General features: G+C 42.1%; 1 protein-coding gene across 2 annotated transcripts in view; it reads left to right on the forward strand.

Moving 5' to 3' along the window:
• Positions 1 to 20,877, forward strand: part of LOC117510699 (zinc finger SWIM domain-containing protein 6-like) — a 131,488-nt gene that overhangs the window by 85,896 nt on the left and 24,715 nt on the right. The window contains exons 4-10 of one of the 2 annotated variants that reach the window (XM_034170519.1): positions 28 to 178; positions 1,502 to 1,681; positions 5,115 to 5,285; positions 5,426 to 5,572; positions 5,843 to 5,989; positions 6,958 to 7,218; positions 8,162 to 8,297. In XM_034170519.1, coding sequence (XP_034026410.1) covers positions 28 to 178; positions 1,502 to 1,681; positions 5,115 to 5,285; positions 5,426 to 5,572; positions 5,843 to 5,989; positions 6,958 to 7,218; positions 8,162 to 8,297 — 1,193 coding nt within the window. Of the gene's footprint in view, positions 1 to 27; positions 179 to 1,501; positions 1,700 to 5,114; positions 5,286 to 5,425; positions 5,573 to 5,842; positions 5,990 to 6,957; positions 7,219 to 8,161; positions 8,298 to 20,877 lie in introns of both variants that reach the window. The other variant, XM_034170518.1, reaches the window with a different exon arrangement.

Raw genomic sequence — 20,877 nt, forward strand, 5'->3', positions numbered from 1 at the left:
ACCGGCCCTCCCTCTCTCCTCCTCTAGGTGAGGGAGATGCTGAAGATGCGTGACTCAAACGGAGCGCGGATGTTAACACTGATCACAGAACAGTTTATGGCCGACCCCCGGCTGGCGCTGTGGAGACAGCAGGGCACCACCATGACCGACAAGTACAGACAGCTCTGGGATGAGCTGGGTGAGGAGGAGAAAAACGTGCACCGCACATATGCACACTGCACTACAAACGTGTGCACACAGGACACACAAACAGACACACAAGATGTTGATGCATAGGTGCATGTATGCTTTTTTTTTTTTTTAAGTTGTGGTTTGTTGCCACGGCAGTCCACACAGTCACAGTCCACAGTGAGCGCCCGGCATCCTCGCTGCAGGTTTGGCAGCTCAGCACGGCGCATCTGTAAATTACAAACTGTTTAATGTTCTGACCCGTGTCATGTTTTCAAAAGCGTTGTAATGCATAGTGCCGCCTGTCATGTTTGGTGTGACGCAGTGTGCAGTTCTTCTGACAGATGCACTGTACCTACAGCAAAACACTTCCTGACAAACCGAGCGGCTCATCATCGGGACAGCAGCTGTGCCGTCTCCAGCCTTTGTTGTTTTACTCTAATGCTGCTGTTGTTGATGATGATGATGATGTTCTGTTTTTTTTTCCCCTTTCTTTGGTCTTATTCTGCTCTTTCTGAGGACAGCACAGTGATCTCATCTGTGTCAGCACCACATATTTTTGGAAGTGCATGCGCCGTCTCTTTAAAGTCTACACTTCAAACCCTTCTTCCCAAGTCCTTATCGCTCCCGCTGATGTGCGGTGAACGCTGGCTCTCTGCGCCGCTCTCCCTCATGTTTTCTTTTGTCTTTCTGTCTTTGAGCTTCTGCTACTTTTCTCCACCAGACACAAAGACACGCTTTGTTCGCTTGTCCTCAGCCATGTCTCCTCGTCCGAATCAGCTCCACTCCCATTTTATTTTCACTGCTCTGCGTCTTTTGTATTTCTTCTCTCTTCCAGTTTTGTCTCTGTTGTTGCCTTTGTCCTTTCTTATAAACTGTCTTTGCACACAGTCATACTGTATGTAACACACACACTGCAGAGTGTGCATATCTAAACCAATCTTAACAGTAAAGTCCCTCAATGTGCTTGCATCCCCAGAGACATTGCCACTTTTCATATTCTGTTTGTTCCAATTTACTCCAAAATTATGTGTGTGTAGTCAGCTTTGCCTTGGGAAGAGCTAACCATTTTCTAAGTTTTGTGTTCCAGTGCAAGATGACATCAGCTTTTACAAAAAAAAAAGAAACTTTTTTTTTTTTTTTTTAAAGAACCAAGGAGCTCAGTGTTGTTTCTGCTTATCAGTGAAAACTGCCTTTAGCTTTTGATCTTGAAAGACAGGCTTCTCAAAACACATATCCACCTGCGCTGTTTGACTAATTGTTACCTGCTGACACACTCTTGAGAGCAGAGCTGATGACTGAGGTGTTTGTGTGTTCATATGTGTGTGTCCAGGTGCCCTGTGGATGTGCATCGTATTGAACCCCCACTGTAAACCTGAGCAGAAATCCTCGTGGCTGCGCCAGTTGCGCAGATGGAACAGCGTGGACGTCTGCCCCTGGGAAGACGGTAACCACGGAAACGAGATGCCTAACCTCACCCACTCACTTCCTCAGGGTGCCCACGGTAACCCAGGTATACTTTTCAACCCAGGTTTGTGGATATGTAGTGTGTATCCATGTTTATGTGTGACTCTTGACTCACTGAATATGATGGTGGTAGAGATGCTTCAGAATGTGTAAAGTCCCATTCTCACATTCATGAATGTGTATCTCAGAAAGTCATGTTTTGAGACCTTGTCCTTAATTTGGAAAACCTGAGAGGATCCAGGACATTGTCCATAGTGAACCTGGACATTAATATAAAAATTCCTTTGGCATGCTTTGGTAATCCCTTGTATTTATGTTGAGTCCATAATATTGTGTGTAATGTAGCATCACTGGGAGGTTTTCTCAAAGTGCCAAGGTTGAGCTAATGTTACACAACTATTTTCATACATTTAGGCTACAGTTGTTTTTACACATGTTACAAGGTAAAAATCCAGCACATTTTATCAAATTACACATTAGATCACACTTGAGCCCTCAAGTGTGTTTTTCACAGGCCGGGTGGTCGCAGTTACGGACGATGTCCTTCCAGGATGCATATCCAGGAAACGGAGAGTGGGCCTTAACATATCTAAACATGATTGTAGCCATCATCTTGTGCACACAGAGCATTACTTTTCATCTAATGCATCACTCTGCACATAACCCCTGAATGGACCGGACACCAATCTCATAAATTCAGCTCACCATCTTGTTAGGACTGTTCCTTGTCTGAGTGTCTTCAGATAATTAAATGTTTGAGCAGATCAGTGAAAAGTCACCATCAAGATTGTCAAAAATATAGTCCCCAAGGGACTTTTCCAGGACATCTCTACAACCAGTATGGTGAGGGAGAAGATGTGTTGCTAATATGAATCAGTCAGTCATTTGTAATTGAATGGTATGAGTGACTTTATATTAACACCACAAAGATGTCATGAAATGATGTCACAATTGCCCAGAAATAAAAAACAAACACTTTTGTTTTGCAGCAGCAGCAAAATTATATCCATCAGATAATCACTGCTCATTATGCGGCATTCGTAATGTCATGATGATGCCAGTAAAATGTGAATGACATGACTGTTGTCTGGAAAAAAACACTGTGTGTGTTCAGGCTATACATTGCCCTGTGATGCCCTTCATTGCAATTGTGTTGTCAATGTAAATTATTTAAATTATGTATCTTGATGTAAAGCACACTGTGAGCTGCTCTTCTTGTACAAAAGTTGTTAATTAAAACGATATTGCCTAAATGTACTTTGCTTGATTTGGGGTTGCATGCACAACTTGCTTATTGGCTGAAAATCCTGCCCAAAATTGAACTGAGGTGTTTGTTTTTTAAGTGTAATACAGTACAGTGAGGCAAGTATTTTATTCACTGTTAATTTTGCAAGTTTTCCCACCTACAAAGCATGGAGAGGTCTGTAATTTTTATTGTAGCTACTCTTCAACTGTGACTGACAGAATCTGGGAAAAAAAAAAAAAAAATCAGAAAATCACATTGTATGATTTTTTAAATAATTAGTTTGCATTTTATTGAATGAAATACAATAGAAAAACAGACCTTAATATTTGGTGCAAATAATATTTGTACCAAATATTAGTTACAATATTATTATTTGGTAATGTTCGCAATTACAAAGGTCAGACATTTTTCCTGTAGTTCTTGACCAAGTTTGCACACTGCAGTGGGGATTTTGGTCCACTCCTCCATACAGATCTTCTCCAGATCTTTCAGGTTTGGAGTTTCAGCTCCTGCCAAAGATTTTCTATTGAGTTCAGGTCTGGAGACTGCCCAGGCCACTCCAGGACCTTGAAATGCTTCTTACGGAGCCCCTCCTTAGTTGCCCTGGCTGTGTGTTTGGGGTCATTGTCATGCTGGAAGACCCAGACATGACCCATCTTCAATGCTCTTACTGAGGGAAGGAGGTTGTTTGCCAAAATCTCACGATACATGACCCCATCCATCCTCCCTTCAATATGGTGCAGTTGTCCTGTCCCCTTTGCAGAAGAGCACTGCCAAAAATGATGTTTCCACACCCATGCTTCACAGTTGGGATGGTGTTCTTGGGGTTTTTCTCATCCTCCAAACATGGCGAGTGCAGTTGATACCAAGAAGCTCTATTTTGGTCTCATCTGACCACATGACCTTCTCCCATGGCTCCTCTGGATCATCCAGATGATCACTGGTGAACTTCAAACGGGCCTGGACATGTGCTGGCTTGAGCAGGGGGACCTTGATGCCCTGCAGGATTTTAAATCATGACGACATAGTGTGTTACTCATGTAATCTATGTGACTGTGGTCCCAGCCCTCTTTGGGTCATTGACCAGGTCCTCCTGTGTAGTTCTGGACTTTCTCAGAATTATCCTTATCCCATGAGGTGAGATCTTGCATGGAGCCCCAGACTGAAAAAGACTGACAGACGTGTTGTGTTTCTTCTAGTTTCTTATAATTACTCCAACAGTTGTTACCTTCTCACCAAACTGCTTGCCTGTTGTTCTGTAGTCCATCCCAGCCTTGTGCAGGTCTACAGTTTTGTCCCTGGTGTCCGTAGACAGCTCTTTGGTCTTGGCTGTGGTGGACAGGTTGGAGTGTGATTGACTGAGTGTGTGGACAGGTGTCTTTTATACAAGTAACAAGTTCAAACAGGTGCAGTTAATACAGGTAAAGAGTGCAGAATAAGAGGGTTTCTTAAAGAAAAACTAACAGGTCTGTGAGATCCAGAATTCTTGCTGGTTGGTAGGGGATCAAATACTTATTTCATGCAATAAAATGCAAATTAATTATTTAGAAATCATACAATGTGATTTTCTGAATTTTTGTTTTTTTAGATTCTGTCTCTCACAGTTGAAGTGTACCTACGATAAAAATTACAGACCTCTCCATCCACTGTTGAGAGTTTTTGGGAAAACTTAACAGTGGATCAAATACTTATTTGCCTCACTGTATGTTAGGAATCATTTGATACTGAAGTGATAACTGTACATCCCAACTAAAAATCTGCTTTATGGGCTTTGAATACAGCATGTCATGCACTGTAAGAAACATTTGCCTGTTTTTTTTTTTAATTTAATTTAATTTTTTTTGTACAGTAGTTGGTAGAGTTTTTTATTTTATTTTTTTGATGCAGCAGGTTTATTCTCAAAATGGTTTGTGAAAAATACCAATCAGGTAGATTTCACAATCTACAAACTGACAGATGCATCCAGTTTTCTAAGTCTCAAATGGTCTCAAACTTGTTCCGTGAAGGTTTTCATTTTCCGTGAACTTGTCATTGTTACGACACCAGCTGATTTCACTGATTAACAGCACTTTAAACAAAAGGGGTGAGTTCATCAGTGAAGTCACCCGGTGATCACTTCAGTAGGAATAAAACTGTGGCTTCTTATGGAATGAAGTGGAAGTAATTGGGATGTAAGCGTGTCTTTTTCACTCCTGCCTGAGTTTTCTCTCTGGGTTTGTTTGTTCCTCTGCAGAGATGCGCCCCCACAGGACTGTTTTCACGCGGGCCATTGAAGCCTGTGACCTGCACTGGCAGGACCGACACCTCCAGCACATTATCGCCAGTGACCTCTACGCCAATTACTGTTATCATGACAACCAGGAAGGCTCCCTGTTTGATTCACGCGGCTGGCCCTTGTGGCACGGTGAGCGAGTGTGTTTGCGTCTCTTAGTTGGTTCATCTTCCGGCAAATATTTGCTCTTTATCTTGTCATGCAGCCAGATTAGTTCTTTACAAAGTTTGGATTCAAAACCGATAAGTTACAAATTCAGCTCTTTTCCACAGAACACGTTCCAACAGCCTGTGCCAGGGTGGATGCCCTGCGTTCCCACGGGTACCCTAGAGAAGCACTTCGACTCGCTATCGCTGTGGTGAACACGTTACGGCGGCAGCAGCAGCGGCAACTGGAGCACTTCCGCCGACACAAAAAAGGTGAAGCTTCTTGTTGCCTTGGAAACAAAAATATTTTGATGCCAACAACAGCAATCAGGGACCTTCATGGAGTCGATAAAAACATTGTTCATTTACTTGAAGCAGGACAAGGATTTCTTTCTTCTTTTTTTTTAAAAGTATATTTTACAGAGTTTTGCTTCATCAAAGCCAAAATGTATCTATAACCTCATCTTGGAATGTTGGAAAGTGGCGTTAGAATGTGAGAGCAGTTTTCTTTAGCCATGACGCTGTATGCTCTGCTTTCTTCAGAATTGCTCCATAAAGGTCATACCTCCATAACCAACATGGAGGGCTGGGTGGGGCACCCACTGGATCCTATCGGCACCCTGTTCAGCACATTGATGGAGTCGGGACGAGCGGGAGAAGAGGGCTCCAACACCTGCTTAGACCTCTCAGGTACACCTTCACAGTGCAGCTCTGCGTCTCTGTTTCGTATTCGACACATGCCGCAGTAACAGCTGTGTACAAACGTGTTATCTTCATGTGGTTTGTTTAAACTGATGTGCACTCCCTACCTGCACAGACTACAGAACGTTATTTCCTCACAGGTTTTTCGGTACCTTACAGCAATCCATCAGCATATTGTCAGCTCCTTTACTGCTGCTCATCCTGATAAAGTCCAACTTAGTAAATGATAAAGAGTGCAATAAAAGAAATACATACAACACGCCTCAGTTTCAATTTCTTTGTAATCATAAAGAACCAACCTGCAATGAACTGGTGACCTAGGTGTCCAAGGTGTGCCCCACTTTTCACCCCATGATAGGCCCCAGCTCCCACATGAGCCTCAATGGGAATCAGCGAGTACAGAATATGAATGAATGAATAAAGAACCAAACTATCTTGATGAGCAGTAGAAAGAAAAACATGTTACCAGAAACAGAAATGTATTTTTAATTAAGTGAACACAGACTTACTAATGGATAGTCAAGTACCACACTGAAAACCACATTTGAATTATTATTGTGTGCTTTCCTCGTACAGCATGTGTTTACTTGGTTATTTGTTCCATTTTTCATTTCATGACTAATGTTAGAAAGCATAACTGAGGTACAGATTTATGCACAATGTGATCATCCGTGTGCATGTTTTGAAGTGCGCTTCCCCCTCGATTCTTGAGCTCTTTTCCTTCACTGCCTCAGAAAGAAGGCACTCGACTTTGAGAGGAACGATTCACTTACGATGGCTGCTCGGTGTGGACCTTGACTGTGTGACTGACACCCCGGTTTTCCATACACGACAGACTAGTCTTGTGTTCAGACCTTAGAGAATAACTCGGTTACACGCTGCCACTTCATGCTGTCTCGCTACCTCTGTTTTACTGCTCTTAGTCTGTCTCTGTTTTGTCTCCTGCATCTTCACAGACTGCTCCAGTGTTGTTAGCCGGGCAGATCTTCAGCGAATGCCGGTGCAGCGACTGCTGGGAGACGGAGAATCGTACATGGCGCTGGCAGTGGAGACGGCCCTGATTGGCTTTGGGCAGCAGCGGGTGATGCCCGATGGGTTGTACGCTCAAGAGAAGGTGTGCCGCAATGAAGAGCAGCTATTGGCCAAGCTCCAGGAAGTGGAACTGGACGACTCCCTGGTCAAAATCTTCCGTAAACAAGCTGTGTTTCTGCTCGAGGGTGAGGGAGGAGGCGGATAACGTCTCAGCCTTATCTGCTGTGATCTCACTTTGTCTTCCTCCATCCTCCTCATATGTACATAGAATCACCTCCTCACTATCCTTTTTCTCTTTTTTTTTTTTTTTTTTTTTTAAACCCCCTCTGCGTTCCTCCCACGCATCCAGAATATTCACATTCTGCCTTAAACAGGGAAAAAAAAACCACACTGGACTCTGTCTCACTATTTATTATCCTTTCATTTTGTGGTGCAAATAGCGGCTGAGCTTTCTTGGGCCAGACCAAAATTAGTTCTTTACACAGTAACACCAGAGGCATTATGTCAGCACACACTGTGAGCATTTATAGGAGCAAATTGCAAAGATTGGGGTTTGGTTATGGGAAAAGCAAAAAGGGGGGTAACGTATGGTAGATCTTGAAGTGCTTGGCTCAAACCCAAGTGCTGCCTGGGCCTGGCATAACCACGCACCTTTGGCTCGGTTACTAATAGAACACCAGGTTCCGAGGGCCTCCATAGGACCCTGCAGGCTGCCAGAGTGTGATGTGGCCTGTGGCTCAAGAGCCTATTCATTTGTGAAAAATAAAGAAATGAAACACCAGAGATGAGGAGCAGTGCAGGAAGAGGGTGGAGGGACAGAAGAGAGTACACGTCTACACGCCTACACACATAACCCTATGGATTGTGATGTCATGGTGTGTGTTAAAGCTGAGTGGTGTTGACTTTTTGGTGCTGGGAGGGACAAACTAAATATATCAAGTGTAAAATAATCTCACCATACTGTCCAATAAAAACTGCATCTTTGCAAGTATCTGCTTTATGGACCATATAATCTAACTCTTACTTCATTTTTAATTTATTGAGTAGATAAAACATGTAGTGGTTGCTTTTTGTTTTTTGTTTTTGTGACCAAGCTGAGTCTCCTTACTGTAAGTGTTTTCTTTGCAGCTGGTCCGTACTCCGGTCTGGGAGAGATTGTCCACAGAGAGAGTGTTCCCATGCACACCTTCGCCCGGTATCTCTTCACCTCTCTACTACCTCATGACGCTGAACTGGCATACAAAATTGCACTGAGAGCTATGCGGTAAGTTCCTCAAATCTACATGGATGTGTCATTATTATGATATAAAACCTCAGTGCCAATTTTACTGCGCCTCATGGATCTTTGGATTGAGAAAATTCACACAAGTGAAGATTTGTGGCAAGATTTGTTGGGACTGTGGAATGTGCAGTGATCACTCGGGTGTGCCAGTCTGGTGGGCGTGAAGCAGGAGGTGCACAAACAAGTGGTAGAAGAAATGTGAAGTTAAGCAAAAATGGAATGAATTTGATTGGAAAATTAACAAAAGCTCTTTGATGGCCTTCAAAACTCCAGTTGGAAGGATTCATTGAGACAGAAAAACAATATAGGAAGAAATCATTGGTGAAACTCAAGATGAATCCTGAACTTCCCTGTCAGTTGTTTCAGAGAATCTTTGTGTTTTATTCGATTCTTACTTTTGCATCTGGTTTCAAAAACTGTCCATCCGGGCAACTTGTAGCTTATATTTTTAATTTGTTCCCCATATAATAAACCTGTATTAGAGGTGTTACAATACATCAATCTGAGTCAATGTATCGATTCAGTGATCCAGTATAATTGGATGCAAATGAAAACATCAATCCATATCATCATGCTTTTATTTTGTACTACCAATGTTAGTGTCAACATTTCTGTCCATGCACACCTCTTTCCTAAGCATTCAGACTGTGGTTGCAGCCTAGCATCAAGCAGGTAAAGGACATATGATATCACCTCATATCAATTGCAGACTCCTGAATGTGCATTGCATCCGGAAAGTATTCACAGCACTTCTTTTTCCACATCTTGTTATACTTGTAATAATAAACTAAGAAATCACATGTACATAAGTATTCACACCCTTTGCTCAATAGTTTGTACCTTTGGCAGCAATTACAGCCTCAAGTCTTCTTGAATATGATGCCACAAGCTGGGTGCACCTATCTTTGGGCAGTTTTGCCCATTCCTCTTTGCAGCACCTCTCAAGCTCCATCAGGTTGGATGGGGAGCATTGGTGCACAGACATTTTCAGATCTCTCCAGAGATGATCAGATTCAGTTCTGGGCTACTCAGGGACATTCACAGAGTTTTCCTGAAGCCTCTCCTTTGACATCTTTGCTGTGTTGTCCTGCTGAAAGATGAACCGTCATCCCAGTCTGAGGTCAAGAGCGCTCTGGAGCAGGTTTTCATTGAGGATGTCTCTGTACATTGCTGCATTCATTGTTCCCTCAATCCTGACTAGTCTCCCAGTTCCTGCTGCTGAAAAACATCCCCACAGCATGATGCTGCCACCACCATGCACCAGGGATGGTGCCTGGTTTCTTCCAAACATGACGCTTGGCATTCATGCCAAAGAGTTCAATGTTTGTCTCATCAGACTAGTGAATTTTGTTTCTCATGGTCTGAGAGTCCTTCAGGTGCCTTTTAGCAAACTCCAGGTGGGCTGCCATGTGCCTTTTATTAAGGAGTGGTTTCCATCTAGCCGCTCTCCCATACAGGCCATTACTGCAGAGATTGTTGTCCTTCTGGAAGTTTCTCTTCCCTCCACAGAGGAATGCTGGAGCTGTGACTGATTGGTTTATTTTCCCCCAATCGCTCAGTTTAGATGGGCGGGCAATTTTTAGTCCATGAGCCAGTCATTAATTTTGACCTAATCGGTACCACTGAAGGTGACTAAACGACACTTAGAATCCAGCCTCAGTGTACCATGGCCTACACAAAAATGTATGATAGCCATCCCAGGGTGGTAGCTGTAGCCAGGTTGGGGTCAATGAAGAATTACATAGAGGTCAAAATTTTAAAATGCTCAAATCATGTTGAAAACTATATCATATTATTTGTCTGGTCATAACAATTCCAAAAAAAGTATAGTTTGTACTATCTATGATGGAATGTTCTGGGGTTATGGGGAAAAACAGCAAAAATGGTAACAAAGGTCAATTTCAGTTTGTACAGGGGTCAAAAGTTAAAGTTGCTAAAATTCTGTAAAAAAAAAAAAATGATGCAAATTATTGTTTGGGTTAATAGGGTTCTAATAAGGAATAGTTTGCACCATCTGTCATACTTAGTTATCATGTTACAGGGTAACATATGTCACATGTCATAGAATCCAATAGATGTTGACCTTGTTTGACCTTTACCTTGGAGACCAAACATTCAACACAGTCAAAACTATTCCATTTATTAAACCTTTTATTTCAACCAATAATTTCCATCATTCTGAACTGAAATTGGAGCAACTTTAACTTTTGACCCCTGTATAAACTGAAACTGACCTTTGTCACAATTTTTGCTGTTTTTATCCCATAACTCCAAAACATTCCATCACAGATAGTCCAAGCTATACCTTTTTGGAATCGTTATAACCAAACAAGTAATGTGATATAGTTTTCAACATGATTGGAGCATTTTTAAAGTTTGACCTCTGTGTAATTCTTCACTGACCCCTATCTGGCTATAGCTACCACCCTGAGATTGCTATCATACATTTTTGTGTAGGCCATGATACACTGAGGCTGGATTCTAAGTGTTGTTTAGTCACCTTAAGTGGTACCGAAAACCTGCTTGGCCCATGGACTATTGAGGAAGAGTTGTGGCTTTGGGTTTTGGGGGACTTAGGTGGCCCCCACTTCACCTTCCCTGCATGCTGCCGTTGGTGGCATCATGGCCCTTCACACCGTTCCATCTTTTTCCATCATGACCTGTTGGCACCTAAGTGTGTGTGTGTGTGTGTGTGTGTGTGTGTGTGTGTGTGTGTGTGTGTGTGTGTGTGTGTGTGTGTGTGTGTGTGTGTGTGTGTGTGTGGAGCCTGAGGTGTTGTGAGCCTAACTGCCTCGTCCATGTGATCTCTTCATATTAAGCTCCTGTGTGTATTCATCTGTGGACAATGTGTACATATGTATACGTGTTAATCAGTCTGCGCTGCTGTGTTTTGATGTTGTGACTAGTGGGAGCTGGATCAGTGAATATTAATTACATTAATGAGGGTGTAATTAGTGTGGCTGTAATGAGCAGGAAACACACATACACATACACACACACACACACAGGGCCAACAGGGACAGGGCAGTGTGGGGAAGATGTTTGTTGTGTTTCTATAAAGAAAGGTCTCTCTGAGCTGGAAAGAAAATGTATGTTATTAAGGAATAAAAGGGAAGTCAGCATTTTTGATGAGGCGGAGACTTGTTTGATTCTGAGCCGCAGTCCAGGAATTGAAATAAAGTGCTTTTAGATCCAAAACAACACGGTTACCTTTTTCAGGATAGGGCCTCGTGGTTTCTCGGGTTGCACATCCAGCTGCTTTGCCTCGATCCCAAACCTGTTTTGCCTTAGTCAGCCCATCCCCTCCCTCTCATGTGACTTTCCGTTACCTTCAACTCTTCTTCTTCCCACCACCGTCTGCGGTGTGAAACTAGCGATTTAGAATAATATGGCCACTTATGGGTGCTCCTGGGAGCCACGGGTGTCTACTCGGCATATAATGAATGTGTGTAATGTAGCGTAGTGTAATATGATAGCGTATACCTCCTCACTCCCACGGGACAGTGGACATTTTAATATAGAGGAGGAGGTAAAGGAACCGGGGCTATTTTAATGGAGCCATTATAATGCTATCATTGATACAAAGCAAGAAAGACTCTGTCATGCGCACACACTTTCACCACTCTCCATTTCATACAAGTGGGCACTCAGAATGGCTTCAAATGTGGGAGCATATAGTAGATTCACAAAAACATTTCAGCGTGCACGTCTGTCCACTTCACTTTTGCATGCCTGTGTCCGTGCACTTTGGGTGATGTTAATTAAAGCATGCAAGAGCAGCATATGCTGTGCGCTGGTTTGTTGTGAGCAGCCAAAATAAAACAGAGGAGCTGCCTTATGGTTCACGGGCTGTCCAAAGGCTCCTGCAGCCACAGTAGAACTCTGGTTTAAATCCAGTGAGTGTCCACTCTTTATAAGCCAAAACCAGACTGTTTTTGTATGAGACTTCTATAAAAGATGTAGAGACTCAGTGCTAAGTTTAATACGAGGGCTGTCCGTAAAGTATAGGTCCTTTTTATTTTTTTTAAAAACGATATGGATTTCATTCATATGTTTTTACGTCAGACATGCTTGCACCCTCGTGCGCATGCGTGAGTTTTTCCATGCCTGTCGGTGACGTCATTTGCCTGTGAGCACTCCTTGTGGGAGGAGTCGTCCAGCCCCTCGTCGGAATTCCTTTGTCTGAGAAGTTGCTGAGAGACTGGCGCTTTGTTTGATCAAAAATTTTTCTAAACCTGTGAGACACATCGAAGTGGACATGGTTCGAAAAATTAAGCTGGTTTTCAGTGAAAATTTTAACAGCTGATGAGAGATTTTGAGGTGATTCTGTTGCTTTAAGGACTTTTCACGGTGCGAGACGTCGCGCTGCGCTCTCAGGCAGCGTCATCAGCCTGTTTCAAGCTTAAAACCTCCACATTTCAGGCTCTATGGATCCAGGACGTCGTGAGAGAACAGAGAAGTTTCAGAAGAAGTCGGTTTCAGCATTTTATCCGGATATTCCACTGTTAAAGGAGATTTTTTTAATGAAAGACGTGCGGACGGGTCCGCGCATCGGGACGCAGCCGACGCGGCGCGGCGGCACAGGAAAAACACCTCCGTGTTGATAACCATTTGTAAAATCCAGGCGGCTTTTGATGGCTTTCAGTGGAGTGAGTATATGAGAAATTGTTTATCAGCTGGAGATGTTCCAACTTGTCCTCAAGGCTTCCAACAGAGGTGTTTTTCCTGTGGCGGAGCGTCGCGGCAGCTGCGAGCCGACGCTGCAATCCGCCTGCACGTCTTTCATTAGGCTGATGACGCTGCCTGAGAGCGCTGCGCGACGTCTCGCACCGTGAAAAGTCCTTAAAGCGACAGAATCACCTTAAAATCTCTCATCAGCTGTTAAAATTTTCACTGAAGACCAGCTTAATTTTTCGAACCATGTCCACTTCGATGTGTCTCACAGGTTTAGAAAAAATTTTGATCAAACAAAGCGCCAGTCTCAGTACACAACCTCTAATCTGCTGCATAATCTCAATTTTTTTGGAACAAGCACCAGTGGTCTTAGTGACCACCAGGACCCTGCAATTAGCAGCGAGGCTTCACAAGCAACTTGGTAGGCCTGCCTGCTTGTGTTTTATGTTTTGGTTGTTGTGCATGTTAAAAGATGCCAACATGGCCCAAAATAAGAGGTTCACTCCTTCTCGTCGGTATCTGTCAGAACCCAAACTTTTACAGCTGAATATGCAGCAGTTCTTACAGAGCTACTTACACAAATTTTGTGAACTCACTCACTGGTGGAGTCCATTAATCCTGTGCTTACCCTATTAATTTGGGCATACAGACAGGCAACAGTGGTCTTTGTGGCCAACAGGACCCTGCATTTAACAACAACTCTGCAAAAATTGCTTGGAAACAAAAGTCCTGTCTGCCTGAAAAAACACAGACATGTCCCACTGTGCCAACTTTCTTATTTACAGTAATATATAAACTAATAACTGCAAATTATTATATTAGAAGATGCCAAAATGACTCAAAATAGGAGCTTTGTTTGTTGTCACTTGAAAGTTGATTATACAGTGGTTTTTAAAGGAGTTACTGACCAAAAATGTGCAGACTGACTGACTAATGCCATTACGGCTACTCACCATCCTCTGTCCACCCACTTTGCAGTACTGTTGTTACATTTTACACATTTTGTAGTTACTAATTTAATTCTGCTGTTGCAATTAATTGCATTTTATTCTATTTACACTTCTTGTAAGTAAGTAAGTAAGCTTTATTTATATAGCACTTTTCACAGACCAAGGTCACAAAGTGCTTCACACGATATAAATAGACAATAAAAACAACACATACAAATATAAAACAATAAAATAATTGAAACTAAAATGCCAGTTTAAAAAAATGTGGCTTTAGTTGCTGTCTAAAAACATCCACAGAATCCAGTGAGCGAAGGGAACAGGGAAGCTCATTCCAGACGCGAGGTGTCACAGCTTTAAAAGATCTGTCCCCTCGAGTTTTAAAACAAGTTCGGGGAACCATCAGCAAGTTCTGATTGGAAGACCTCAAACTCCTGCTGGAAATATAAGGCTGGCTCAGATCCTTAATGTATTCCGGTGCATGCCCATGTAGAGCTCTAAAGGTCAGCACTAGGATTTTGTAATTTATCCTGTAAAAAACAGGGAGCCAATGTAAAGACTTGAGGACAGGAGTAATATGCATTCTCCTGTGGGCACGGGTAAGAAGTTGTGCAGCAGATTTGCACTACCTGCAGGCGGGCCAGCTCTTTCTTATTGAGGCATGTAAAGAGACTGTTACAATAATCAAGTCGCAAAGAAACAAATGCATGTACAGTCATCTCTAGCTCATTAAAAGCCACCATTTTGCGTAATTTGGAAATGTTCCGAATTTGGAAGAAACAGTTCTTAACGAGCTGCCTAGTGTGATGTTCCAAAGACTTTGTGAAATGCATACTGTAAATGGTATCTACATCTGCACACTATTACCATGGCATCGTACTGTACAGTCCAATCTGGAGTCAATTTATTATTATTTCTGACCTTGTCCTTGTCCCGTTTATGATACTCTGAGCAAGTGCCACCGAGTCTAATTCCTTGTATGTGTTGACATACATGGCCAGTAAAGCTGATTTTGATTCTTGCTCTGCTAATTTCAGGGAAAATTAAAATAATCCATAGCTATCATCTGAGGTTGAACTAAGGCAGTGCCAGGCCAGTGAATCTGTTTTTTAAACTTTTTTCCTGAGATTGGATTCACATTTTCAGTTTCATGAGTTCACCAAACACGTTCTGTCAGGGCTCTCCCTAAGCAATGGAATAATGGCACTGTGCCATCATGCTATGATCTTGTCGCTATCATGTTGATTTTAAAATTTAGGGTGTTCCCTCCCTGTTTTACCAGGTAATTTTTGCTTAAATTGATCAAAATTCATTGGTTTGCAGCTGTGCGGTATAATTTTCCTTGGCATCATTGTTTTCCTGTAACAAGAACATGGTTAGTTTTTTAACTAATGAATATTCTCACTGAGCATACTGGCATGTACCGATCATAATAGATGATAGCAGAATGTTGAAGAAAGGAAGAATGGCTGTGGTGAACGCTAGCGTAAATGAAGCGACTGTTGTGACACTAATAAAATAACTGCAAGAAAGACTTTCCGCTTTTAAAATAAGTTATTTGTTCTTCTTGTCGGTGGCAGGACAAGCGGCGGCATCCTCTGTTAGCATCAACAGCAAAAATCAAGAGGATAAAACAAACACAGAGGGGCTCCTTTAAAAACGCCTCCATCCTGCATTTATTCACAAGCAGTTTTCAAAATAAAGAATTGAAGCATTTCCAGAAGTTGTCTTCCAAAGCAAAGGTGTCTTATGTCGATAACAATTTTTGACAGGCTTTGATGATGAATCCGATGAGAGGACACAACATGTCACCATCAAGCTCTAAATATGTAAATATCACTAAATGTCTTTCTCACTGATGTGAGCTTCAGATTGGTTTGTAGGCAGACGTGCGTCTGACGCTGACTTGGTGTCAGTTCCAAGAGTATTATAGTTTGGATGAATAAAGGAAAATATAAGCAGGTTTATTTTGTCTCTCTTGCAATATGTATGATTATATTGCTACAAGCAGTGAAAACATCAAGTGAAATACACAACACTAATCACAATTCACCAACAGAACAATGCCGTGTGTAACTTGAGACATCACTGACAAAGGCAAAGAAGGCAAATAATCCAGAGAACCACAGTGATTCTAGTAGTAACCTGTTAGTAGTAACCATTGGTGTGCTGTACTTACCATACACATGCCTGCACTCACAACCTGCTAGGGTGTGCACGCCATGTGACTGTTGCATATGCATAGCGTTCATTTGTGTTTAACGTAGCTCATCTTCTGCTCCTTACTGGACAGTGTTTTATCAACTTTGTCTCTGTTTCCATCCACTTCATTGTGGATTTATAGTGTCTAAACAACATGGTGTTTTCCAGCCTTTCACACAAATGGCGTGTGCGTGGTTAGTGGCGTGTAAGGGGAGACCGCACAGTGAGTGAAGTTGAGTGGCGAGTGTTCTGAACCTGACCAAAACACTTTCCATACCTTGGCGAGTGCTGGAAACAGTGTGGTATTGTGTGGCGTGTTTGTCGCGACTAGTGGTGTGTTTGTGGCACATAGTGGCAAGTTGGCTGTTGGGTACTACACGCCAGAGGTGAGACAAAGCCACCATCAAGTCACTTTCAGGTCATGAACCAGCAAGTCCCAAGTCAAGCCTCAAGTCAGCTTGCAAACAAATGGTGGTCATTATGTCTCATGACTTGAAAGTTATTACCTCCGCCAAGGAGGTTATGTTTTCAGTCGAGTTTGTTTGTTTGTCTGTCTGTCTGTCTGTCTGTCTGTCTGTCTGTTTGTCAGCAGGATAACTTAAAACGTTTTCAACGGATTTTAATGACATTTTGTGGAGTGGTTGGACATGACAAGAGGAACAAGTGATTAAATTTTAGTGGTGATCCGGATCATGATCCGGATCCAGGAATTTTTTAAAGGATTCTTCCCCATTGCGGGATAGGGGGAATTTTGACATTCTGGTTTCTAACTCCACAAAAACAAGGCAGAAAGGCTTGAAAAAAATTAGGGTGTAACATAGTCAAATGTTCTATCAAACAACATGGTGATGATCGGATCCGGATTCCGGATCTGGTGATCCAGAATATGCAAAAATATAGGGAAAATAGAAAATGTGTCAGTGTGAGGTGACAAATGAAGCTAGAGATGCAGAACTAACACAAAATTGTAGCTGAATCTGTACTGATTCAGTAAGGTGTCATCAGATTTGATGTAGCTTCAAATGTTATGGAGCTAGATCCAGAAGAAAACCGCCATTACCGAAAAATCATTTTAATACAATAACTTTTGAACTAATAAAGACATAAAAGTGATTCCAAGTTCTAGTGGTATGTTTTCATGGTCAAGGATGTCAAATATAAAGGAAAGAAAAGTGTATGTATCATAGTTTTGGTTGTAACACTGAAGTGTTGAATACATCACTGTGCCAAGGAGGGAATCTCTTTAGGGTCAGTAACCCTATGGCCTTGTTAGTAAATGATGTCAAATACAACACACTGCAAAGAGGAAATCCCTCATGACAAACTATACAGGGCTGGGGAGCACAATGAATTTATTAGATGAAGGACTATCATTTGGCTTTATTATATTTTAGTGGCAATGAATATCACTATCCAGATTACTTCACTTAGCAAAAGCAAAGTGATGAGTCAGCAGTATACTCAGCAGTGGTTAAGTTCTGAGTCAGTGCACATCACTGAACAAAGTACACAAGGTGCAAAACCCACTCCCAGGTGTTGATGAATCACGCCTAGGATCCAGAAAACCCAGAGGCTGACATCAGCACCTTACTGTCGCGTATATTCTGCTTCGGTGCACTTCACTGAATATATAGAAGGTGCACTTCATTATGTAGCACATGCAACACTTAAAAAATAGTTCTATTTCAGAATTTACTGTTATTTATTTAGAGAAGTGTTTCATAAATATTTAAAAAATTCATATATTTGCAGTTTAGTTGAATAATAAATTGAATTTTGTCTCTTATTTGTTTTTGTCTATAAGCACATGCAATATCAATATCAGTGCTCAGATGACAGTAGCTTCTGGGAAAGGTGCAAGTTGCAATAAACTGTGATGCCAAGCGCTAAGGATACATGCTATCCATTCACAGCAGATGAAACTTTTTTTACTACGGCACTGTAAAAAAAAAATAGTTGAGAATACTTCAAATTTGCAGGCAACAGTCTGCACTAAGACTTTTATGTTGTGCCGATGATGAACTATATACTATAACATATATTTCATCATCGGCACAACATAAACGTCTTAGTGCAGACTGTTGCCTGCAAATTTGAAGTATTCTCAACTTTTTTTTTTTTTTTTAACAGTGTGAGCAAACATCATTGTTAGACTTTTTTAGGTTCAATGATTCCACAGTGTGTAGATGTTATGGCATCAGTGACCCCATGGCCTTGGCGGAGGTTTGCACTCTCCAAGTGCTTCTAGTTTAATGGTGGCTTCGTCTCAACTCGACACGCACCTCTAATTGTCATTGTTCCTGTGAAGGCTCTCAGTTGTCCAGGTGGTTTCCATAGTAGAGAAGCTTGAATCTTCGACTGGACTGGGTTACTTGACATTTCGCTTCTAATCGCTGGTAGTCTGACTTCTGTCTTGACTCTCTACAAGAGAGCAACCCAGTCCAGTCAAAGATTCAATCTTCTCTCCTCTAATTGTCATGCACGTGCCTTCTGTCTAAGAGGGCCTTAACACTTGCCTTGTGAGGGAGCGTCAGCTCCAACAGTTTGCGCATGTGCAGCGTTTCTTTAGGGATGATCCAGCATGCAGGTGTCTTAGTTTGTAGGACCCCAGTGGGAGAAGAAGGCCAAGGGGACACCCACGTTCCAACTGGCTGCAGCAGATAGATGATTACTTCTGAAAAGTAATTCAAAAGATTGTCTGTGTGAGTGGTTGACATCCAGGACCCCGATCAGTTCCATGGTGTAGTTGATGCAGCATTGCACAACACCAGCGCATGATCCTAGAATGGATTCTCCTCTTTGTAGTTAATAACAATATAGAAAAAAAGTTACAAATTGTTGTCCAACACTTTAAATACACAGTTGTGATTGAGAAGTTGAAGAATGAAATCAGTGCCCCTGATTCAGAGAATCCAGATACAAAGTTTGGAAATCTGTAGTTTTCAATGGGCTCCATGTCTGCCTTGTGTATTTCCACGTGGCAGTATTGTTCTGGATAAAACACAATGCTTTGCCAACTGAGTGATTTCTTCTTGTGTTGCTACTGAGAACTTTGAGAAAGTGGTCTCCTGAGCAGCTTGTTTTTAATTTACAAACTGTGGCATGCTGTGATGGGATTGGTCTTCTCACTTTAATGAAAACGGCTTCATAGGCAGCAGTGTCAACCTGACACCAAATAGAAATAAAACACTCACCGTGAGGAGAGTCAAACTTAAGGTACACAGTTTAATTACAATTTAAAAAGCAACTAAATTATTGCATAACAACAGTGTAACACAAAGCTGGAGACAGTCACATATGTGCCTCTGGTGTAAGGCATGCTGGGAAGTTTGGAGCATGCACAAATGATGTTGCTTTGAAAATGGTAGTAATGATGGTTGTTTCAAACAGTGAAGTGAAATGAAGCTGTAAAGACTTTGGAATCACACAAAACCTTAACAGTTTACATCTTTGGGGGCAGTTCTCAGGTAGAAATGGATGTGCAGACAAAATTTCTTTTGAAATTTTACATGCACTTCTACAAGACGGGCAAAAGAAAAAGTGTATATTTGGACATATTAATATTATGGAAGGCTTACCTTCGCAACAAAGACCAGGGCCCAGTTTCAAAAAGCAATCTAATCTTTCAGTCTACTAAAGTTTCTCAGTTCACTACGGTTAGTCGCCCAACATCATCCACCTAATCACTATTTCACATCAACAGTTAACCTTGTAGATTAGCCGTCTTACATTATTCAACCATTTTCACAGAATAACGGCCACGCGTGTGCCGTTGCCAAGAGACGGCTCCATTGTGCGACGGTTTTGTTTACTTTCTGGTTGGTCGTTATCATGAACTATGTAGCCTGTGTTTCATTAACGGCTTTATTACTTTGTTCCCTTCATTTACAGACACATACAAACAGCAGAAGGACGTTCTTAGCTCTTAGCCTAGCAGTTTCATTCTTCAGTTTCTTCTTCTAGCCTTTTTGTGCAGGCAACGTTGCTCAGCGTAACGATGACACCTGGTGGCTCATGTGAGTACTGTCACAAACACGTCATGACAGTCGTCTGCTGCAGAGGAAGCTCTACTTTTCAAGGAATACGAGGGACGTAGGGGTGATCTTGAGTATTCCATCAAGTGGTGGTACATAATAGCCACCATTTTTTTGAGGTATGACACTGGCGTTTTGTCGACTAAAATAAGATTAGCCTCCTCTGTACCAGGCTAAAAACTTTAGTCAGGTAATGTGAAACTTTATTCGACTAAGCGCTTTGTGCAACAACTAACTTCAAAAAATGAGTCAACTAAGTCTCTCGGCTGGCTTGGGAACGCCTTGGGGTTCCCCCGGAGTAGCTGGGGGAGGTGTGTGTGGATCGGGAGGTCTGGGCGGTTTTGCTTGAGCTGCTGCACCCGCGACCCGACTCCGGATAAAGCGGAAGAAAATGGATGGATGGATGGATTAGACTGCTTTATGAAACCGGGCCCTGGTGTGCAGAAAATACTGCTTTAACCAATGAATGTGCCATTTCATGCAACTTCACATCTTTGAGTGAAAATTTACTGTAGGTTACTCTTCATCTCCCTTTTGGCAGACACACCAACGGTTTCTGATTTTGAGATTGTGTTTAGAAGAGTGCTGGAGTGAAGGTCGTTCAACGGATGTGGAACTTGGCGGAGAGATAGGTTTTATAAATTATGTAAGTGACTGGTGTTTAGAGTCGGAGAGGAAAAGACCATGATGCAGAGAGATCAGTCA

Source organism: Thalassophryne amazonica, chromosome 5 (assembly GCF_902500255.1).
Source record: "Thalassophryne amazonica chromosome 5, fThaAma1.1, whole genome shotgun sequence".
NCBI lineage: Eukaryota > Metazoa > Chordata > Actinopteri > Batrachoidiformes > Batrachoididae > Thalassophryne > Thalassophryne amazonica.